This window comes from Aythya ferina (genome assembly GCF_964211825.1).
Source record: "Aythya ferina genome assembly, chromosome: 1".
In the NCBI taxonomy this organism is placed as follows: Eukaryota; Metazoa; Chordata; class Aves; order Anseriformes; family Anatidae; genus Aythya; species Aythya ferina.
The window spans coordinates 60,043,025-60,064,622 of record NC_140296.1 but is presented as its reverse complement, the minus strand read 5'-3'; the positions used below and the strand labels follow the sequence as shown (position 1 = coordinate 60,064,622).

The window sequence follows — 21,598 nt, the reverse complement described above, 5'->3', positions numbered from 1 at the left end:
AACCACTTGCTGTTGAGAATTGAGTTTATTTAAGAAAAATAAATACACACACCATTTAATTCTCCTTCTAATTAATCATTTATTGTGGATAAGAACGCTCTGTAAGCAATTAAAATTTAATTTGTAATGAAAAAATCTTGTTCTATAGAGTGCAGTAGGCAAAAGCTACTATGAAGAAATAATCATAAACCATAGATTAGTGATAAAGGCTTTACTTTATTACCTAGCAACCTTACCCACACCTGCCACCACTGCAAACAAGTAAGATAAAAGTTTTGTGATTCTGGGACTACTACATTCAAATTAATTATACACATTAAACCACTACTGACACTAGTAAAAATTGTAATGGATGAAAGGAAATGTGCTGAAACCTACCAAAACCCTCTGCTAGATTGCTCCTTTTTGCTCCTTTCAGGTGTCAGTTTTTGAATTTAAATTTTTGATGCTTGAAGACTTAATCTAAGTTTTTGTTGTTGTTGTTGTTGGTTGTTTGTTTTGTTTTGTTTTTTTCTTATGAACGTGTATAGAAAGAAAGAAAATAACCAGCTACCTTTATGTTTTATTTGAGCCCATGATAAAGCTGTTAGTAAGCTTTTGGGATATTTGGAATGAATACAGAAAGTAAATTTTAATTATGTAACAGCACAAATAGCAACTATATAACCAATAAATAATACACTTCAAAAAATGATAAATAGAAAATAAAAGAATCAGAAACAGACAAACCTCTCTTGTACTCAGTCATAGAGGTGTTTCACCAGCTCCATAAGCTTCTATCCAATCTGTTTTTATATGATCACTTGTGAAGCTTTTCTGTGTCAAAAAGGCTGTTTAATTCTTCTAAGATCATTGCTTAAAGACACAAGAAACTAAAATCAACGTTTAGTTTGCTTTTATTTATAAATACCAATAGTAATAATAGTGTTATCACTACAACTATGCAGCCATGGTTACACAGCTTCAGGTGACAACATCTTTATTGTGTTTCTCTTTGCTCCCAGAAGTAGACATTGGACCTCAATGTTACAGATTTAGCTCCTAGTCTACAGCTGTTCATGTTCACGAACTGTAATGCTGTAGACTGGATAGGGTTTTATTTGAAGGGAAGCAGCACCATCTATTGCAACCTGAAAGCTTAGCACCAGAAAATATAAAGAATAGAGCTGGCTTGAGGCCAGTTTGAAACTATTTATTGCATTTGTTTTTGTAAGGTTTTCCCAAAGGAGGTTCAGATTATGGTTTGTATATGATAAAGTATAGGGACAGGAGTGTGCTGCATGTTTATGTAATAAAAATATGCATCTAAGACAGATACCTATTTACACACTGGTGTGAAATACTGTCATTAGCCTAGTCCTGAGTGACTGTTGCTTTTAAATGACTTGGCTGAATTTTTTATTTTTGTAGTGGGAGGATAGTCAAATGTTGAGTGTGTTTTAACCAAATGAGAGTCTTAAAATTTGCTTTCAGAAGCAGTATTAATGTAGGTGTACAGTACAGTATGTTCTAATAATGACAGTGCTATTGTCACCCATCTATACTTCTGGTTCTTCTCTTTTTCCAGACTGTCTACAAAGCCTGGCTCTGTTCCCAGTATTTTGAAGTCACACAGTTTCACTGCAGAAACAGAATTCCTTGCAAGCAATACTGTTTGGAGGTTCAGACGAGGTGTCCCTTTATATTACCAGATAATGATGATGTCATCTATGGAGGACTATCAAGTTTCATCTGTACAGGTATAGTATACAAAAACTAATTCACTTGTTTTCTTAAGTCTAACTGTGAAGGAGAATGTGGATATGCTGCTTCTATTAACTATGAGAGCCTGGAGGTATTCCTCATCATAAAGATTTCTCAGAGGTGTTAGGATTTGAGCCCAGATTTAGTATGCACATTTAAACTACAGCTTGCACCAGTCATTAACTTTACAAAACAAAATTGCTAGAAGATTTTTTTTTTCTGGTTATTTTTTATGCTTTGTAATTTGGTGGAAAATTTTTATAGCTCTGTGTTGTGTAAAACTCTGAGAAAAGCAGCTCTGTGCTATCCAGTATTCAGAGAGAGAGAGAGGGAGATGTAAAATCAATTTTTAGTATACTCAACATTGTTAATCTAGATTCTTATGTCAGATAAACAAAGAATCTGAGGTGTAGCATTCAGAAGTGTGCGGCTGCAGCAGTTCTTGGATAGCAAACGTTTAAGGAAAGGACTTTCACTCATCAAGAATTGAAAAAATCAGATGTTTGGCTGTGAAGCACTGATCTTTTGGTGTCTTCTGGACTCTATTAGATTCTGGAAGGATTTTTAATTTTAAAATATATCATTTATATAGATCTGTGCATTGATTAATAAAATGGTTTGGTTCCTTTGACATTCCATTCTGTTTCAAACATCCCAGAATGATCCATCCACAGAGGGCATTAGGTAAGAAATATCTTTAGTATATCATATGTACTTCAAATTTCATGTATTTATTTATTGTTAGGACTGACTGGGATTCATTGATACAAAATTTCAGTTTATATCAATGTTACCTACATATTTCTGGTGCCTATAGTATCAACTGAGAATCTTGAAAATATTTAGGCACCCTATTCCAACTAAATCAGTCAAAAGACATTTCAACAATTGTATTATTTGACAGTCTGGTCTAAATACTTGCAATTAGACAGAATCAACCTTAAGATAAGGCTGCACTAGAAAGCTTGATATGCATTTTGGGGTATATTAGACGTAACATATCCAGCGAATCAAAAGAGGCAATTCTCCCTCTGCATTATCAGTGATGCAGCCTCACCTTATGCAATTCTGAGCTCCACAATATAAAAAGGTTGTTAAGGTTCTTCAGAGCATCCAGAGAAGGGCAACAAGGCTAGTAAAAGAACTGGAAGGCGTGTCATGTGAGGAGAGGCTGAGGACTCTTGGATTGTCTAGTCTGGAGAAGAGGAGGCTTAGAGGTAGCCTCATTGTTCTCTGTGACTTCCTGAGGAGAGGAAATAGAAAGGGAGGTGCCAGTTTCTGCTCCTTGGGGACACATGGGAAGAGCACAAAGCTGAGCCGGGGGAGGTTCAGACTGGACATTAGGAAAAATGTCTTTATTATGAGGGTGGTCAAAACCTGGAACAGGCTTCCTAGAGAGGTGATTGATGCCCTGTCCACGTCAGTGTTCAAGAGACATTTAGATAATTCCCTCAGTAATATGCTTTTACTTTTGGCCAGCCCTGAAGTTGTCAGGCAGTTGGACCTAATGATCTTTGAAGGTTCCTTCCCACTGAACTATTCTGTTCTATTCTATTCTATTCTATTCTGTTCTGTTCTGTTCTGTTCTGTTCTGTTCCGTTCCGTTCCGTTCCATTCTAACCTGTTCTAACCTGTTCTAACCTGTTCTATTCTGACCTGTTCTAACCTGTTCTATTCTAACCTGTTGTATTCTATCCTGTTCTATCCTATCCTATCCTGTCCTGTCCTGTCCTGTCCTGCTCTACTTCTACTTCTACTTCTACTTCTACTTCTACTTCTACTTCTACTTCTACTTCTACTTCTACTTCTACTTCTACTTCTACTTCTACTTATTATAAATGAGTTGCCCAGGTGAGCTAGTTAAAAATAGAATAAAATATTTTTATATTTTATCAATAATGTTCTATGACACCTCAGAAGCAAGCATAATGTTTATGGAAACTCACTTCACTGTGTACCCTGTGTTTGGATTTAGGGAGATTTTGGTAGCAAGATGTTTACTATATTCCTTCTTGAAGATTAAGCCTAATGCACACAATCCAGCAATACCCATACAATGTAATGAAATGTAAGCTGAGTTGCAATTTGGTAGTCATCAATAGGGTAATGGTGCTTAGCACTTCTCTTCAGTGCATTTCATAAATATTAACAGCCATCCAATATACATACAGAGGAAGCAAATAAAAATTAATTTCCAGTTTAAATAGGACAATACAGATTAAGTGAGAGACAAGACCTTTTTATCGACATCTTGTATACATATATATGTGTATACCCATGTATTCACACATGTGCACACTGGCACACATACACAAAGGAAAAGAACAAACAGTGAGCAAAGACATCATTATCATAGAAAATGTCTTCAGAAATACATATCCACCTCTTATTTTCCTAGTACATCTCCAAGTCCAAATTCATTCATAAAACATATAGTAAAAGATGACCTTGCAAAGATTACTAACAGTCAATATCTCTGGGTTTGGGATGAAAAGCAGATTCAGGGAAGTATTAATCTCATTTTACTGCAGATTTTAATAGTGTAGGTATCTATGCTTAAACTCTATGAACAAGCTCTCAGTAGTCAGTGTAGATCTAATGTAGATCTCAATGTAGTCAATGAAGATCTGATGTATGTAATCAACAGAGCTGAGAGTTACTTAGTGCATGGAATGTCGAAGGAACCAAGGTATTATTGCAAGCATTTAAAATATAATTATGATATACATGTAATTATAAATGTGATTCTCAAATCACAGTACACTAACTAATACTTGGTTGGAATTTTTGTCCTCTCAAATCAGCTCCCTTAACATCAGGATTTCAAAGCTCATATCCATGGACTCATAAAAGTCAGCATGTTGACATTATATAGCTGTGTGCATGAAAAGATGATGAGGATGCAGTTCAAACTTTCTCTGGAATACATGCCCATTGGCACCCTCTTATTGATCAGCAGTTCAGTGTAAGGTCACATCTTTCCACTGAACAATGAGAAACTATACTAATATCTGCTATGGGACTAAGGAATTACATTTATTTGCAACTTAACATAAACAGAATTATTTCATGCAAAGTGCAGCCCATTCAACAGTAGAAAAAATACCTCTGAATAGTTTGTGGCTTGACAGCTAACTTGAACTCCTTTTGCAGAAAAGCAACCAAAAGTAGGTCCCACATGTCTTGAGGGACACCTTTTACTGCATTTTTTGTGAATTCCCTTCTGGCAGATGTTCTGGGAATTTCATTACTGGTTCTGCTTTTCCTGGGATGGGTGAAACTCATTGGCAAAATAAATAAATAAATATGAGGGTCATGTTGAAAGTATTTCTATTTGATATTTAGATGCTCCCTTCTTCCTAAGTTCACTGTGAAGCTATTCAATTTTGAGCTCTGTTACAGGAAACACAGCAGAAGCAAACTTTATATTCAGGGATTCCTCATGAACAGTATTTTGCCACAAACCCACATTCATTTAAATCAGTCTTGAATATCTCTGCTGCTCCTGACAGTGACGGTATCCCTCAGATACAGATGCTTTTTCAAATTCTCTCTCTCTCTCTCTTTTTTTTTTTTTTTTTTCCCCAGAGAAATCTAACAGGAAATGAATTTGGTTATGGCAGATTTTATTTTTTTTTTTTCATGAAATTAATTCAGGACTTTTTGGCTAGTTAAAGGAAACACTTAATTATAAAATGTTGTCTGGAGAAAGAAAGAAAAGAAAGAAAAGAAAGAAAGAAAGAAAGAAAGAAAGAAAGAAAGAAAGAAAGAAAGAAAGAAAGAAAGAAAGAAAGAAAGAAAGAAAGAAAGAGACAAAACCCTCTGCTTATAGAATGATTTGTCACTGAAAACACAAGAAAAAATTGTGGATTCTCCTATTATTTAATAATGTTTTATAATAATAATAAGGTCACAGAAATAATAGTAAGGCCTTCTTTTTCTCTTCTCCATGGTAACAGATTATTTCCTCTAACGTCCAGAAGAGATTTAGGTTACTGGAAAGACAGAGGTCTGATTTCTACAAAGCATTTCTATAAACCATGGAAAGCTAGTCACGAGAAAATGTATGCTGGCGATGGCTGGCTTTATCTGATGTCGAAAACAACGCCGAGGGTGATGTACATCTAAGGGTTACGCGCCGGTACCCGACCTCCGCCGTGTAGGAGGTTGGGGCTACTTTCCGTGGCCGTGCGCTGCGGCTGCGAGCTGCCGGCTTCCCGCCCCTGCCGCCGCGGCGAGCAGCACCTAGTGGAGGCGGGGGAACAAAGCGGCTCTTGGCAAATCCGAGCGCATCTGTTTGAAAGCAATAAATGTCAGGCCGGCTCGACAAAAATAGCAAAAAAGTAGGACAGAGAACTCACGTATGTTGTTTGTTTGTCCGTTTGTTTGTTTTCTTTCTGGACAGGGTATTTCTTGATGTTGGAAACTGTAAAAAAATAAATAAATAAAAGTACACCGGAGATTGTAAAAAAAAAAAAAAAAAAAAAAAAGCGGAGCTTTTATCTTACCTTGGAAGGTCCATGTGATGAGAAAACAACATAGGACTGGTGATTTGTCCCCAAGAAATTTTACAAGGTAGAAGGAAGGATGGAAGGGTTGAAGGAAGGAAGCGTGGAAGGGTGGAAGGATGGAAAGGGTGCGAGGAAGGAAGGGTGGAAGGGTGGAAGGAAGGGTGGAAGGGAGGGAGGGAGGGAGGGAGAAAAGGAAGGAAGGGTGGAAGGAAGGGTGGAAGGGTGGAAGGGTGGAAGGGTGGAAGGGTGGAAGGGTGGAAGAGTGGAAGGGTGGAAGGAAGGGTGGAAGGGAGGAAGGGAGGAAGGGAGGAAGGGAGGGGAAGGGTGGAAGGAAGGGTGGAAGGGAGGAAGGGAGGAAGGGAGGAAGGGAGGAAGGGAGGAAGGGAGGAAGGGAGGAAGGGAGGAAGGGAGGAAGGGAGGAAGGGAGGAAGGAAGGAAGGAAGGAAGGAAGGAAGGAAGGAAGGAAGGAAGGAAGGAAGGAAGGAAGGAAGGAAGGAAGGAAGGAAGGAAGGAAGGAAGGAAATGGAATGGGAAAGGGAATGGGGAAGGGGAAGGGGAGATGTAGTTTTCAATATAGATTACTAATGACTTGGAAATTTCTAAAGTACTACTAAAATGAGTAAGAAGTATTCTAGTATGAGAAGATCTTACTGGTGTATCTCCAATGAAAATGATATTGGGAACAGGCCAGGAAATGCTCCATTATTTGTGTGTCACTGGAATTTGTATTTCATAGATATACATGTGAGGATATAGGATAGCTGAAGTGCAAAAGAAGGAGAGTACATCAGGAGGAAGAGTAACCAAAACAATCAGAAACACGATGTGGTTCTGATTATAGAAACATGGGGTTAGAAAACCATTTCCATGAGAAAACCATTCGTGTCCTTGCCTTGTCCCCATCCCCACCCCCTACTTTTTTTCTAGTGAATAGGAGTAAAGAAATCAGTCTTTCCATTAGGCAACGTTATGTCATACAGTTTTTCATATACATTGCAATTAAATATATTTGTTCTCATTTTAGATCTTTGGAGTTTATATCCATAAGATTAAAAATTTTAGTGGTTTCATGTAATGTTTCTTTGTGCAGCTCTGGCATCTAGAATTTTTGCTAATGCAAAAGAGAATCTTGTTTAAGGGAAATGGCAGTAGAGTTTAGCCAAATATATGAACACGTAACAGACAATGAATGAATCCTATGCAAAGTTTCAGGTCAAGTTTTTAATTTTGACTCCTATGAAACCAGTGTGTTGTCACTGGTATGAAAGAAAACAGTCCGATTGTTTTCTTGTCTATCTTTTCCTTCATATATGTAGTCATCTTTTCTTTTTTCTAAGTGCAAATGGAAGATGTGGAAGATTTCTTTCACACATGCTCTTTGTGTGTGAAAAAAAAAAAAAAAGTTGAAAAATGTATGACTCTAGGTACAGAGCACTGTAGTAATACTTCACAACTCCTGCTTTTCCTATACCTTTCAGGACAGTGCAGTCCAGCAGATGGCCTGGGAACTGGTCTAACCTGAGAATTGTTTCTGTCTGGTTTGATGCCATCTCCCATTGGAGACAGGGAAAGCACACAGAGGCCATAAATGTTTTCTTTACAGCAAACATCATCCTTTCAAGCCTGCAGTTTCCCCAACACAGGAAAACTGAGATATCAATCTCCACCAAATTACTAATAGAGATGTCCAGAGAGAGAGCATATTACCTCCTCCATCTATGAGGCCCTTCCTAAAGCATCCACAATGTGCTGTCAACACCAGCACTGCAGCTGCATCCACTTTAGCAATGTAATTCAGGAGTGCACTTTTGAAGCAAATCTGTTGTTTATACTCCTTTCTGTTTTGCTTGAAATGAGGAGGCATCTTCGAGGATGTAAACTGGGTTCCTTTGTATTAAATTAAGCTAGGAGACATGCTACAGCACCATAACTTTCACACTTCGTGCTACTAATGGGCATTTGAACTTCAGAATCCACTAGAGTTACAGTGAGGTATAAAGCTTTCTGGTGCATTCAGTGTCGACACAAAATACTCAACACCAGCTTATTCATTATATGCATCTTCTCTTGCCCAAAACTACTTGGTAATACAGACATACCTTACCCTAGCTTCAGGGCAAACAGTCCCAAAACCGTCATCTATGTGACAAGTCTGGAGCACTTTATCATGACGAAATAGATATATGTTGCTAAGGGCTTTCTTTGTCTTGACCAAGACTTATGGCCTCTCTGTGCTTTGTGGCATGGTTTGATGGTCTACTGGACCATCACCCAATAGAAAATACCAGGCAGAAAATACCAGCCACATCCTCACACTTCTTACTGTGTAATAAATGCAATAGGATTTCATGGAACACTTAAGTTCCTTTATGGACAGGATGGGAATATGGTAAGCAGCAATATGGCAGAGATTTGTTGCATTAGTTTCTTCCAACACCAGCATGCCACCCTCTAATATTTCCTAAGAACAGTGACATCGGAAAAGGTCTATTGTCACCAGGAGAAGAATTAATTTTGTCTTGTTTACTGTCCAGAACAGAACTCTTTTTAATGCAGAAGAAGAAAGAAAGGAGTCAGAAGAGGGAGGGGACATATAAATGATGTGCTTTCAATCACTCTAATTTTTCACAGATTCATAGAATGACTGAGGTTGGAAGGGGCCTCTGAAGATCATCCAGTCCAACTCCCTGCCAAGCAGAATCACCTAGAGCACATTGTGCAGAATGGCATCCAGGCAGGTTTTGAATATCTCCAGAGAAGGAGATTCCACAACCTCTGGGCAACCCATTCCAGTGTTCTATCACCCTTGCAGTAAAGACGTAATCTCTAATATACAGATAGAACTTTCTGTGCTTCAGTTTGTGCACGTTGTTTCTTGTCCTGTCACTGGTTACAACTGAAAAGAGCCTGGTTCCATCGTCTTGACACCCTTCCTTTAGATATTCATTGATGAGATCTCTCCTCAGTCTTCTGTTTTCCGAGCTAAATAGGCCCAGCTCTCAGCCTGTCCTCATACAACAGGTGCTCCAGTCCACTAATCATTTTAGCAGCCCTCCTCTGGACTCATTCCAGTAGTCCCATGTCCCTCTTCTACTGGGGATCCCAGAATTAGACACAATACTCCAGATGTGTCCTCACCAATGCTGAGTAGAGGGAGAGTATCACCTCCTTTGACCTTGTCCAGCAGATCAGCCCTCAGCCTGTACCCGTGCTTGGGGTTATTCCTCCCGGGGTGCAGGACCCTGCACTTACCCTTGTTGAACTTCACGAGGTTCCTCTCAGCCCATCTCTCCAGCCTGTCAAGGTCCCTCTGAATGGAAACACAGTCTTCTGGGGTATCATCCACTCCTCCCAGCTTTGTGTCATCAGAAAACTTGCTGAGGGTGCCCTCTGTTTCATCATCCAGGTGTGGTGGTTTTACCATGCTGGGCAGCTAAACCCCACAACCGCTCTCTCACTCCCCCTCCTTTAGATAAGGAGGGGGAGAAGTAAAGCAAAGAACAACTCACGGGTTGAGATAAGGATAATTTAATTAAAGGGAAATAATTATAATAATTAAATAAAGACTACCATGAACTAAACAATTTAACTAAGGGGAAATAAAAGGGAAAGGGGAAAAAGGGAGGAAAACAAACAAACAAAATAAATGAAAGCTATATGGAAGTGCAGAGGAAAGAAATTACTCTCTACTTCCCACAAATGAGCGATGATTGACCACGTCCTTGAAGCAAAGCCTCAACGCATGCAGCCGGTGTTCGAGAGGAGGACCGACGTCTTCTCAACGAGAGCCCACCCCTCCCCTCTTCTTCCTGTTTCCACCTTTTATTGCTGAGTGTGACACCACATGGTATGGAATATCCCTTTGATTGGTTTAGGTCAGCTGCCCTAGTGATGTTTCTCTCCTCACTTTTTTGCCCACCCCCTAGGAGGGTTAGAGAAAGGCCCAATGCTGTGCCACTGCTGCTCAGCAGTAGACACAACACTGGTGTGATAACACTGCTGTTCCAGCTACAAGTACAGAGTACGGCACTGAATGGGCTGCTGCTGGGAAAGTTAACATTCCAGCCAGACCCAGTACACCAGGTCATTGATGAATAAGCTCAATAATACTGAATCCAGTACTGAACCCTGGGGGACACCCCTAGCTACAGGCCTCCAACCAGACTCAGTGCTGCTGAGCACAATACTGTGAGGCCTGCCATCCAGCCAATTATCAATCCACTTCACTATCCACTCATCTAGGCCACACTTCCTGAGCTTGCTTATGAGGATATTATGGGAGACAGTATCAAAAGCCTTGCTGAAGTCAAGGTAGACCACTTCAACTCCCCTCCTCTTATCCATCCAGCTAGTCATCCCATCATAGAAGGCTATCAGATTGATTAAGCATGATTTCCCCTTGGTGAATCCATGCTGACTATTCCTGATCACCTTCTTATCTTCCACATGCTTGGAGATGACCTCCAGGATGAGCTGCTCCATCATCTTTCCATTAAGTGCATATTAATTCAGACTGCTAATTTTGTGTGTTCAGAATAACATTTTAGTTGCTTAGAAGGCATGGTGTGAATGTTCTCCCATATGTAGAATCACAGAATCATAGAATATACCAAGTTGGAAGGGACCCATAAGTATCATTGAGTCCAACTCCAACCTGGTCTACTGGAGACTGATAGGGTCCACCTATCGGAGAATCAGAACAGCATCTTCAGTCATAGAATTGCCAAGCTAGTGATGAGGGCTTTAAACTAGTGTTGCCAGGGGAGGGGAACTTCAGTCCATCCCGCTCCTCCCAGTTTGACACCAGAGTCAGTGAAAGGTATTCAAAGTCTGGAGGAGAGTCAGCAGGAAAGCACCTGAAGAGCAGCAGAAAGGAAGTCCAGCCATGCCAGCCAGTAACTCAGTTTCATCAGGGGCACAACTTAAGTGTCTCTATGCTGACTCATGCAACATAGGAAATATAAACAAGAGGAGTTAGAGATGTATGTACACCTGCAGGGCTATGACCTCATTGGCATTACGGAGATGTGGTGGGATGACTCCCATGACTGGAGTGTTGGAATAGAAGGATGTAGGCACTATGGGATAAAGCCCTGAAGGTGAAGAAAGCTGGTTAATATTCAAGGATCATCTCCTCCAAGCTCAGGAGTGATAAATCCCAACAAAGAGGGAGCCAGACAAAAAATCCAGAAGACCTGCATGGATGAACAAGGAGCTCCTGGCCAAACTCAGACAGAGAAAGGAGACCTACAGAGGGCAGAAGCAAGGATAGAGAGCCTGAGAAGAATACAGAGAAATTTGCAATGCAGCCAGGGATCAGGTTAGAAAGCTAAAGCCTAATTGAATTAAATTTTTCCAGGGACATCAAGAGCAAGAAAGGCTTCTATAGGTACGTCAGTGATGAAAGGAAAACTGGGGAAATTGTGGTCCCTCTCCAGAAGAAAATGGGAGACCTAGTTACCTGGGATATGGAGAAGGTTTAGTTACTCTATAACTATTTTGCTTCAGTCTTCACCAGCAAGAGCTTCAGACCAAGCACCAGAAGGCAAAAGCAGAGACTGTGGGAGTGAAGAACAGTAGGGGAAGGGCAGCTATGAAAACATCTAAGGAACCTGGAGATACAAAAGTCCATGGGACCTAATAAGATGCATCAATGGGTCTTGAGGGAATTCTTTGGTGAAGTTGCTAAGCCACTGTCCATCATATTTGTGCAGTCGTGGCAGTTCAGGAAGAGGAGAAACATCAAGCCCATTTTTAAAAGGGAAAAAAATAAGGCTTAGAGAACTACAGGCCAGTGAGTCTCACCTCTGTGCCCAGCAAGAGTAGATCCTCCTGGAAACCATACTAAGGCACATGGAAAAAAGTGATTGCTGACAGCCAACAAGGCTTTATTAAGAATGAACTGTGCCTGACAAATCTGATGGCCTTCTGATGTAACAATCTGGTTACATCAGATTAATCTGGTTAATCTGATGTAACAATGTGGTTACAGCACTGTTGGATAGGAGAAGAGCAACTGACATCATCAGACTGGACCTGTGCAAAGCTTTTGACACTGCCCTGAATATACTTGTCTCTAAATTGGAAAGATGAGGATTTGAAGTATGGACACCTCAGTGGGTCAGGAATTGGCTGGATGGTTGCACTCAAAAAGTTGCAGTCAATGGCTCAATGTCCAAGTGGAGATCAGTAACAAGTGGAATTCCTCACGGGTTGGTACTAGGACAGGTGTTGTTTAACATCTTTGTCGGTGACATGGACAGTGGGATGCAGTGCACCCTCAGCAGATTTACCAATGACACCAAGCTGAGTGGTGTGGTTGACATGGTGGAGGGAAGGGGTGCTATCCAAAGGGACACAAACAAGCTTGAGAACTGGGCCTGTGTGAACCTCATGAAATTCAATAAGGTCAAATGCAAGGTCCTGCACCTGGGCCAGGGCAATCCCAAGCACAAATCCAGGCTGGGTGAAGAATGAATTGAGAGCAGCTCTGAGGAGGACCTGGAGGTGTTGGTTGATGAGAAGCTCAACATGAGCCACCAATGTGCACCTGCAGCCCACAAAGCCAACCATATCATGGGCTGCATCCAGACAAGCATGGTCAGCAGGTCAAGGGAGGTGATTCTCCCGCTCTGTTCTGTTTTCATGAGACACCGCCTGGAGTGATGTATTCATCTCTGAGCCCCCACCACAAGAAGGACATGGACCTAGTAGAGTGAGTCCATGGGAGAGCCAAGAGGATGGTCAGAGTGCTGGAACACCTCTTCTGTGAAGAGAGGCTGATGGAGTTGGGGTTGTTCAGCCTGCAGAAAAGAAGGTTCTGGAGAGACCTTATAGCAGTCTTCCAGTACCTAAAGGAGTTCTACAGGAAAGCTGGAGAGGGACTTTTTATCAGGGAGTGTAGTAACAGGACAAGGAGTAATGGATTTAAACTAAAAGAGGGTGGGTTTATATTCTGTTTGACTAAAGTATAACTTACTTATCTTTAAGCTATGCTTTACATTTAAATGTATTGCTTTTTATAATATGAAGGGTTTTTAAATATATATCTGAACAGAAGCATCATAATGTGTCACAGACACAGAAATTTGGAAATTGAGAGGACCATCTGGATAAGATCAAAGCGATCTAGCTTCCAGATCAGATCTAAGCAAGCAATTAAATCTAGTCAAAAATGTCTAATGAGTTTTCTTTCCTTTTGTAGTTGGAAAATGCTAATATTGAAATCTCAGAAATAATTCCTCAGAAGGAGAAATGTCATGCAGTATGTTGGAATTCTCTGATGCAATGATGTCACTGCTGGGTGGATTCTTCTTGGCAGGCGCTATTTACTTTGTGCAAATTGGAGCATTTAAAACTTCTGGTGAACTCTCTGATTTATTCTTCTAGCTCATGTTCTTTTCTTCAGGCACCAGCTTGGTATATCTTTCAAAATAAAACAGAAATCTACATGTAAATCTACATGCTGGTTGCTGTGCTACAGAAATGCAAGTACTCATGCAGAAACCACAGCATTCTCTGAGTTAGCTGGTGATCTAGCATAACAAACCATGCTTATATAGATAGAGTCTTTTTGACTTCAATTCCAGTATAAGAACATGCTTGAACTTTCCTTTTTTTCCACCAAAACTGTTTCAGCACAAAATGAATGATGCTTGTGCTGTCATTCCTTTTTCTTTCAGTATGATTCATCTGAGCAGGATACATAGGATTTGTCTATAGTTATGTCTCCATTAACATAATCTCAGCCAAATGAGTAGCCTTAAGCCTTGCATCAAAATTAATAACACACACTTCCTACAGATATCACTGCATGCTGATCATTAAAATTATATGTACATGAGTAAAAGTATCTTGTTACAAAGCAAAGAGATTGCTTTTATATGACCTTCATGAGTGACAGCATGTCTGTATGGAAGATGCTCTGATACCAAAATAAAGAAAAATCCAAGATATGTATGGACTAAGGTTTCTGCTAGTGGAATATAGGAAAGTGCAGGGAAAACTTGGGGAATGGAGATACAGAGCTGAGAATGTTAAGTGAAAAGTGAAAATTAAAGCAAGCTTTGAGCCAGTAATGAAAGGTGAACCTCAGAAATATAATTACCAAATATTCAAGTAATACAGAGGAACGATGCCTGCAAATTGAACTACAAAGGCAGAAGAGGAGAAGGTGAGTCTTGGTGGTTTGTTGGATAAAGGTGTCTTTTAAATTTCTTTTCATGAATTCTGTATCCACATAAAAGAACAAAATGGTCTTTTTTTCTGTAACCTTCCAAGGTTAAAATTACTAGCTTTCCAGGGTTTCTGGTAAGGTTTGTAACCTTCTCACTAATCAGAGTGAGTGGTTAGTTCCAAGAGACCAACATAGATACAATGGCTACAATAGACTATGTGGAGTAGCACAATAATGAAGCTTTTTTATTTCAGTGCCAAAGCTCTGACTGAATTTATCTAAATGTTCAGCAACTGTCATGAACAGTGGTTCTACAGTTAATTGATTATTAAATATGTAACTGTAAAGTCAAAGCCTAAATACAATTGCTGAATTGAAATAAAGAGGAAATTTAATTTTACATTAAGGAACAAGTTGTATGCAGTTTTGACTGTGGAGTTGCCTTCAATTTATTTGTAATTCAGTAAGTGCAGAAGAACTATTTAAATACTTTTTGATTGTCAACTTGTATATATAATCTTTGATACCAAAGGAAGTCTGAATTTTCCTGTAAAAAGAAAGGCAGGAAATACAGTTGGAACAGTTAGCAAGCCTCAGTGGGATCAAAGCATTAAGCATCCTCTGTCTCTTCAATTACTGCTAATAGTTTGAGCTACTGCAGTAACGTAACAGATCACATTATGACTTACTTTGCAAGCTACTTCCAGTACATTACCACGTTACCAAACTTGTGCACACAAAAAACAAAAGATGGGTCTCAGAAAATATGACACTAGCAATAAGATTGCTTTATGATATTTGCAATAAATGATGACAAATTCCAAATTATAAGATAATTTCTTTAAAAATATGAAACAAGTTAATTGTTGTGTTAATAATAAAATTAATAATTTTTGAGGTCTGGTAACCTGTTTTGTGTGTCTGACTGCAAATTTGTGGAAAAAAATAGCATTATTTCATAGAATCTTATAATCAGGGAATCATAGAATCAAAGATTCATAAAATCATAGAATGGTTCAGGTTAGAAGAAACCTTAAAGATCAACTAGTTCCAATCCCCTGCCATGGGCAGGGATGCCACCCAGTCAATCAGGCTGACCAAGGCCCTATCCAACCTGGACACCTCCAGGAATGGGGCATCCACAACCTCTCTGGGCAACCTGTTCCAGTGCCTTACCATTTTCTGAGCAAATAATTTCCTCCTAATATTTAATCTAATTTTCTTTTAGTTTAAGACCATTCTCCTTGTCCTATCACGATCTACTTGAGTAAAGAGTCCCTCTCCATTCTTTTTTAAAGCTTCCTTTAAGTACTGAAAGGCTGCAATGAGGTCACCCCAGAGCTTTCTCTTCTCCAGGCTGAACATCTCCAGCTCTCCCGGCCTTTCTTCATAGGTGCTCCAGCCCTCTGATCATCTTTGTGGCTCCCCTCTGGACTTGCTCCAACAGGTCCACATCCTTCTTGTCCTGGGGGCCCCAAACCTGAATGCAATACTCCTGGTGGAGCCTCACAAAGACAGAGCTAAGGGGAACAATCACCTTTCTTGACGTGCTGGTTACCCTTTTGTTGATGCAGACCAGGCTGCAGTTGGCGTTATGGGCTGTAAGCACACACTGCTGGCTCATGTTGAGCCTTTCATCCACCAGAACCCCCAAGTCTTTCTCTGCAAGGCTGCTCTCAATGAGTTCTTCTCCCAGTCTGTACTCCTGTCCAGGATTGTCCTGGCCCAAGTGCATTTGGACTTGTTGAACCTCATTAGGTTCACATGATCCCACTTCTCCAGCCTGTCCAGGTCCCTTTGAACAGTATCTCTTCTTCCTTTGGTATCAACTGCACCACTCGGTTTGGTTTCATCTGCAAACTTGCTGAGGGTGCACTCAATCCCATCATCTATGTCACTGATTAAGATACTAAAAAGCACTGGTCCCAAGACAGACCCCTGAGGGACTTCACTTGTCACCACAGCATCCATCTGGACATAGAACTTTTGAGCACTACTCTCTGGGTGCAGCCATCAAGCCAATTCCTTATCCACTGGAAGGTCCCACTGGATGGTCCACCCTTCAAATCCGTATCTTTCAAATTTAAAGATTAGAACATCCTGTGGGACCATGATAAACCCTTACAGAATTCCAAGGAGATGATATCTGTCGATCTTCGCTCGTTAACTGATGCAGTCATTCCCTCAAAGAAGGCCACCAGGTTGGTCAGGATTTACCCTTGGTGAAACCATGCTGGCTGTCTTGGATCTTGCATGTACCGTGTCTTGCATGTACCTTAGCTTTTCCCCCAGGAGGATCCATTACATGATGTTCCCAGGCACAGAGGTGAGGCTCACTGCTCTGTAGTTCGCCATATCTTCCTTTCTACCATTTTTTAAAGTGGGAGCGATGTTTCCTTTTTTCCAGTCACCAGGGACTTTGCCTGACTGCCATGATTTTTCAAATATGGTGAAGAGTGGCTTGGCAACTACATCAGCCAATTCCCTCAGGACCCTGGGATCCATGTCATCAGGCCCCATAGATCTGTAGCTGTTAAGTTGTGTCAGAAAATCCCAAACTTGCTTTTTACTGTAGGAAGGACTCTGCTCTTCCAGCACCCACATAGAGGTCTGGGGACACGAGAGATGTGGGAAACCTAACCGCCAGTGAAGACCAAGGCAAAGTAGTTGTTAAGTACCTCTGCCTTCTCCATGTCTGTTGTTACCAGTTCTCCCTCTTCATTTGTCAGAGGTGGTAAGCTCTCCTTAGTCTTTCTTTTGTGGCCAATGTACCTGTAGAACCTGTTCTTGTCATTCTTTGCATCCCTCACCAAATTTAGTTCTGACAGTGCCTTGGCTTTCCTGATCCCATCCCTGCACTTCTGGACAGCATTTCTGCACTCCTCCCAGGACACATGACACTGCTTCCACTGTCTGTACATTTCCTTCTTTTGCCTAAGTTTGACCAGCTGTTCCTTTTTAAGCCATGCTGGTTTCCTACTTTCTCTGCTTGATTTGTTACTTATGGGAATAGAGAGCTCCTCTGCTCTAAGAAAAATATCCTTAAAGAGTTGCCAGTTCTGATCAGATCCTCTGTCCCTAAGGACAGTATGCCATGGGATCTCATCCACTAATTCTTTGAACAGCTGGAAGTTCATTTTGCTAAATTTCAGGGTCCTGACTGCTCTTAGCCAGGCCCATATCCCTCAAGATCACGAACTCGACTGGGGTGTGGTCACTGCAATCTAGGATTCCTCCAGTCTTGATCTTTTTAATGAGCTCTTCTGCGCTGGTGAACACTAGGTCACCTACAGAGTAAACCCAGACTTTATATGACATCAAATGAACTGTTCTCATTCCTATGTCTTCATAAACTTAATTGAAGCCAAAATAAAATAAACTTCATATGGACTCATATATGACATTTTGGGGGATTATTCCGTTATGGAATAAAACTGCCAGTCTAGGTTTAATCTGCATTTTAACATGCTCAGCATACCTAATGCTTTTGTTTGTTTGTTTGTTTGTTTGTTTTTCTAATTTAAGATCCATATTATGGAAGTAGAAATGAAAGAGTTCAATTTTATTTTAAGATGTGTTGGTTTTCTTTATAAGGTATTCACATAATTCAAACAGTATGGATCTAAGAAAATTATGCCTAAGCTTGTTGGCTTTTTTTTTTTTTTTAAATAATGTGATTGTTGTGATGCTTTATACAAAATGTAATTCTTACTACAAAAAGTAGTTTATAAATTATAGCAGTTAAGAAACTGCGTTCAAAATCTTAATCCCAAAATTTCAGCGCAAGTTATTTTTTAGTAAAACCTCACAACATCTGAGAGTAAGTAGCTACTACAAAATCTATTCCAACATCAGTTTAAATGGAGAAAAGTTGTTTGTCCATTATATTAGACATTCTTGTATGGGTTAAATTAGGTTCTTTTAGTTTATCACTAAAGATATATGAGAAGTAAACAGAACACTCTGGTTTTGCTACTGTCCTTTACAGTAATATATACAACATTGACAATTTTCAAAAAGACAGTTGTGTCATCTGGAAAAGACAGAATTCCTCTAACATTATAAAAATGTGTAATGAGATCAGGCTAAGTAATTCAGTAAAGTTCCAAAGACGGAAATTACCTACTTCTACAGTAAGAAATATCAGGAGATCCAATTAATGCACTGTAATAAAAGCTTTTTTTCACCTCTGGGATACACTGAAGAGATCCTCCCCACTAGAAGAACTCAGCTGAGGAAGGGTAAGCAAGCTCTGATTGGAAAATTCCTCTGAAACTGTCAGATCTGTAGTGGTTTGACAGTCAACACTGTCAGTGTTGTCAGTATACCAATATTTCTTATGTCTACCTTTTCATAGATTGATTCCATATTATTGGTATGTTCTCACAGATGGAGCAATAATTTCAGTAATTTTTGTGAAAATGTCTGTTTTGATTAGTTGTTACTTCATTCACTCAAAAAGGAAGAATTCAAATGTCATATTTTGTTGAGGAACTCAATGACTGTTTTTTAGCTTCATTTCTTCCTACAACCGTGCTCACTGTTGAATTATCATTCAACTGTGATCATGTGATGCTGCTTCCTAAACTGCTTCCTGTGATTATGTGATGTTGCTTCCTAAACTATGCATATCCCTAATTACGCAAAATGGCAAGCTTTTTGATAGAGAAGCTGAAGAGAGTAGATTTTGAGAGCCTGAAGCTAACTGAAATATCTGGATTCAATAGCTTAGGCTAAGGTATCTAAGCTATCGAATGTTCCTTTGACCTGCCAACTTCTGACATCTTTTTTTATGTGTCTGATGCTTATTTTTCATTGTGTTTAACCTACAGGGCTCTATGAAAACTATCCAACCAATGCAGAACCAGAATGCTGTGATGTCAGATGGGGACTATTATCAGATCATCAATCCAAAGGGACTACAAAAACAAGTGGCTCAACAATATGTCACAGGACATCACTCACAGTTTCATCAGCATCAAGACTGTGTAACAGCAGACTTAAACTGTGTGTTCTTGTATTAATTCTCTTACATACAGTACTTACAGTCTCAGCAGCACAGAACTCAACGGGACTGGGCTTTGGAGGCATAACAACTTTGGAAGATAATTCAACCAATGAGGAATAAAAACAACAGAAAAATGGATTCATCTTATATCATAGAAACTCAAGAGGCCCTATTGACTACAGTCAGAAATAGCAATGACTGAGTGCTTTACCTTCAGATCTCTTCTTGAATGACCATTTGGGTAAAAAGAAAAGAATGGGCCACTGCCCAAACAACAAGGACACAAGATCACAGCTTTTTATTGACTAAAAGGCTGTATGGTGACTTAAATTTCTCACACCATTTTATACACTGTGTTTTAATGTTTGGAGTTTCTTTTCGGTTTGTTTTTTGCACTTGTTAATACAGGATTTTATTTTTGGGACGGTTTCTCAAAGCTAAATTAAGTCTTTTCTCTGTCGATATATTTCTAGTCATTGTGTGTGTTCATCTGATAGTTCTGTCTTTTATGTCCTGTCAGTTTCTATTAGAGGAATGACTGCTATGGTTCCATGACATAGCAACAAAATAATAATAATAATAATAAAATTTAAAAAAAAAAAAAAGAGAAAAAAAAAAAAAAAGAAAAAAAAAACACAAAAAGAGCAATGAAATAAAATCAAAAAAAAAAAGAAAGAAAGAAAAAGAAAGAAAGAAGGAAAGAAGGAAAGAAGGAAAGAAAGAAAGAAAGAAAGAAAGAAAGAAAGAAAGAAAGAAAGAAAGAAAGAAAGAAAGAAAGAAAGAAAGAAAGGAAAAAGAAAAAAAAGGACAAAAACAAACAAACAAACAAAAAACTTAACTGTCCTCTTACCCATGGGAACCATTCATCTCCTTTTCCCTCCCCATCTCCTCTTACAGACAACATACACTTGCTTCTGTTTGTGTAATCACAATGAACGGGTACACAATTCCAGTGTGCCTCTGCCACTGTTGCACAAACCAGTTGACTGAGCAAACCCAAAAGGAGCATGAAGGGGGTTCCTTTTAGCTGAACAAATAAGTGCTCTCCTTACAAGGTGGGATCGGACAGTTAAAAATGTAAAAAATATATAACAAACTGTTGCTCCAATACCCATTTTGAAGAAGTCCAGTCCTTTCTCACTGGTCAGTTGAACAGGAGCAGCCTCTTTTAGACATGCTACGTATAACCAGTTAAGCTCAGCAAGTTGAGTAGTTGGGAAGCCTTCATATTGGAGGTGAAGGATTGGCATTCATTGTGAATTACATTTTGAGTTTTCCTGCTGTCACATAACCAGAAGTTTTCCATAAGGAATGGGAGCAAAGAGCTTCCAAAATCCAAGTGTTTTTGTCTCAAAATTACACTAGAAGCCTTTTGGCATCTACAACACAGTAATTTTTGGTTTTAATTCCATTGTTTTTCTAAAATCTACATGTGGTTGAAAGTTACTCTAGTTATTAAGGGTGCACAAGAATGTGTTAGCACAGATAAATAAACTATTTTGTTTTATATATGTAGGACAACCATTTTCATAAATGTGCAATAAAACCATAAAGATATACTAGGATATGAGTAGTCAAGAGAAAAGATTGTAATCTTCTGCTTTTTCATTGTTTGGGGTGGCTTTTAATTTTTTTTATTTTTATTTTTGTGGGAACATTTCACCTGCTGAGTGTATGAGAGTTTGCTTTTTAAAAAGGCTTTTTAGAGTTTACAGTAGAATCAATGGAAGGAAAAGTTAATAAGGGCTGTTTTTAAAAACTATACATTCCTTCCTATTCTCTAACTACACTTGGGAAGTGCACTTTAGAGATGTTTGCTGTGTAGCTGGGAGATGAAGGAAAACTATAGGAAATGTTCTCTTAGGAAATCAAATATAGTTATCTACTTTCTAGCTATGAAATACCCCTTGATAAATATTAATGTTGTAAGAACATTTAATCACTGGTGCATAATATGTGTTTTTGTATACACTTTATGGTCTGTTAAATTCTGGAGGGGGAAGAAAAACAAACAAACAAACAAAACAAAACAAAACAAAACAACAAAAAAAAACAGGATATGATAACCATGCTGCTTAAGCGGTTCAAGATGCACGTTAAACTGCAAAAGCTCAAATATTTTGCAAAAGTATTTGTTCTAGTAGTGTTGTACTATAACCC

At 39.3% G+C, this 21,598-nt stretch overlaps 2 protein-coding genes across 2 annotated transcripts in view; one reads left to right on the top strand and one right to left on the bottom strand.

The window, feature by feature from the left end:
* NALF1 (NALCN channel auxiliary factor 1) overlaps positions 1-19,964 on the top strand; it is a 504,959-nt gene extending 484,995 nt beyond the window's left edge. The window contains exons 2-3 of the mRNA XM_084519005.1: positions 1,568-1,739; positions 19,263-19,964. Coding sequence (XP_084375131.1) covers positions 1,568-1,739; positions 19,263-19,558 — 468 coding nt within the window. The 3' untranslated portion in view covers positions 19,559-19,964. The remainder of the gene's footprint in view (positions 1-1,567; positions 1,740-19,262) is intronic.
* Positions 5,665-6,405, bottom strand: LOC311436623 (uncharacterized protein). Its single transcript, XM_084519006.1, has 3 exons — positions 6,252-6,405; positions 6,105-6,169; positions 5,665-6,036 (listed from the first exon to the last, which is right to left on the bottom strand). Exons 1-3 carry the CDS (start codon positions 6,281-6,283, stop codon positions 5,792-5,794), a joined length of 342 nt encoding a protein of 113 aa, XP_084375132.1. The 5' UTR covers positions 6,284-6,405; the 3' UTR covers positions 5,665-5,791.
* Positions 19,965-21,598: the final 1,634 nt, after the last annotated feature.

Excerpts from the sequence above, each read along its gene's own strand:
- LOC311436623 (XM_084519006.1), bottom strand. The coding sequence starts at position 6,283 with ATGTTGTTTTCTCATCACATGGACCTTCCAAG. Across the intron at positions 6,170-6,251 it reads CATCACATGGACCTTCCAAG|TTTCCAACATCAAGAAATAC; the intron begins GTAAGATAAAAG and ends ATTTTTTTACAG. Across the intron at positions 6,037-6,104 it reads CGGACAAACAAACAACATAC|ATGCGCTCGGATTTGCCAAG; the intron begins GTGAGTTCTCTG and ends GCTTTCAAACAG.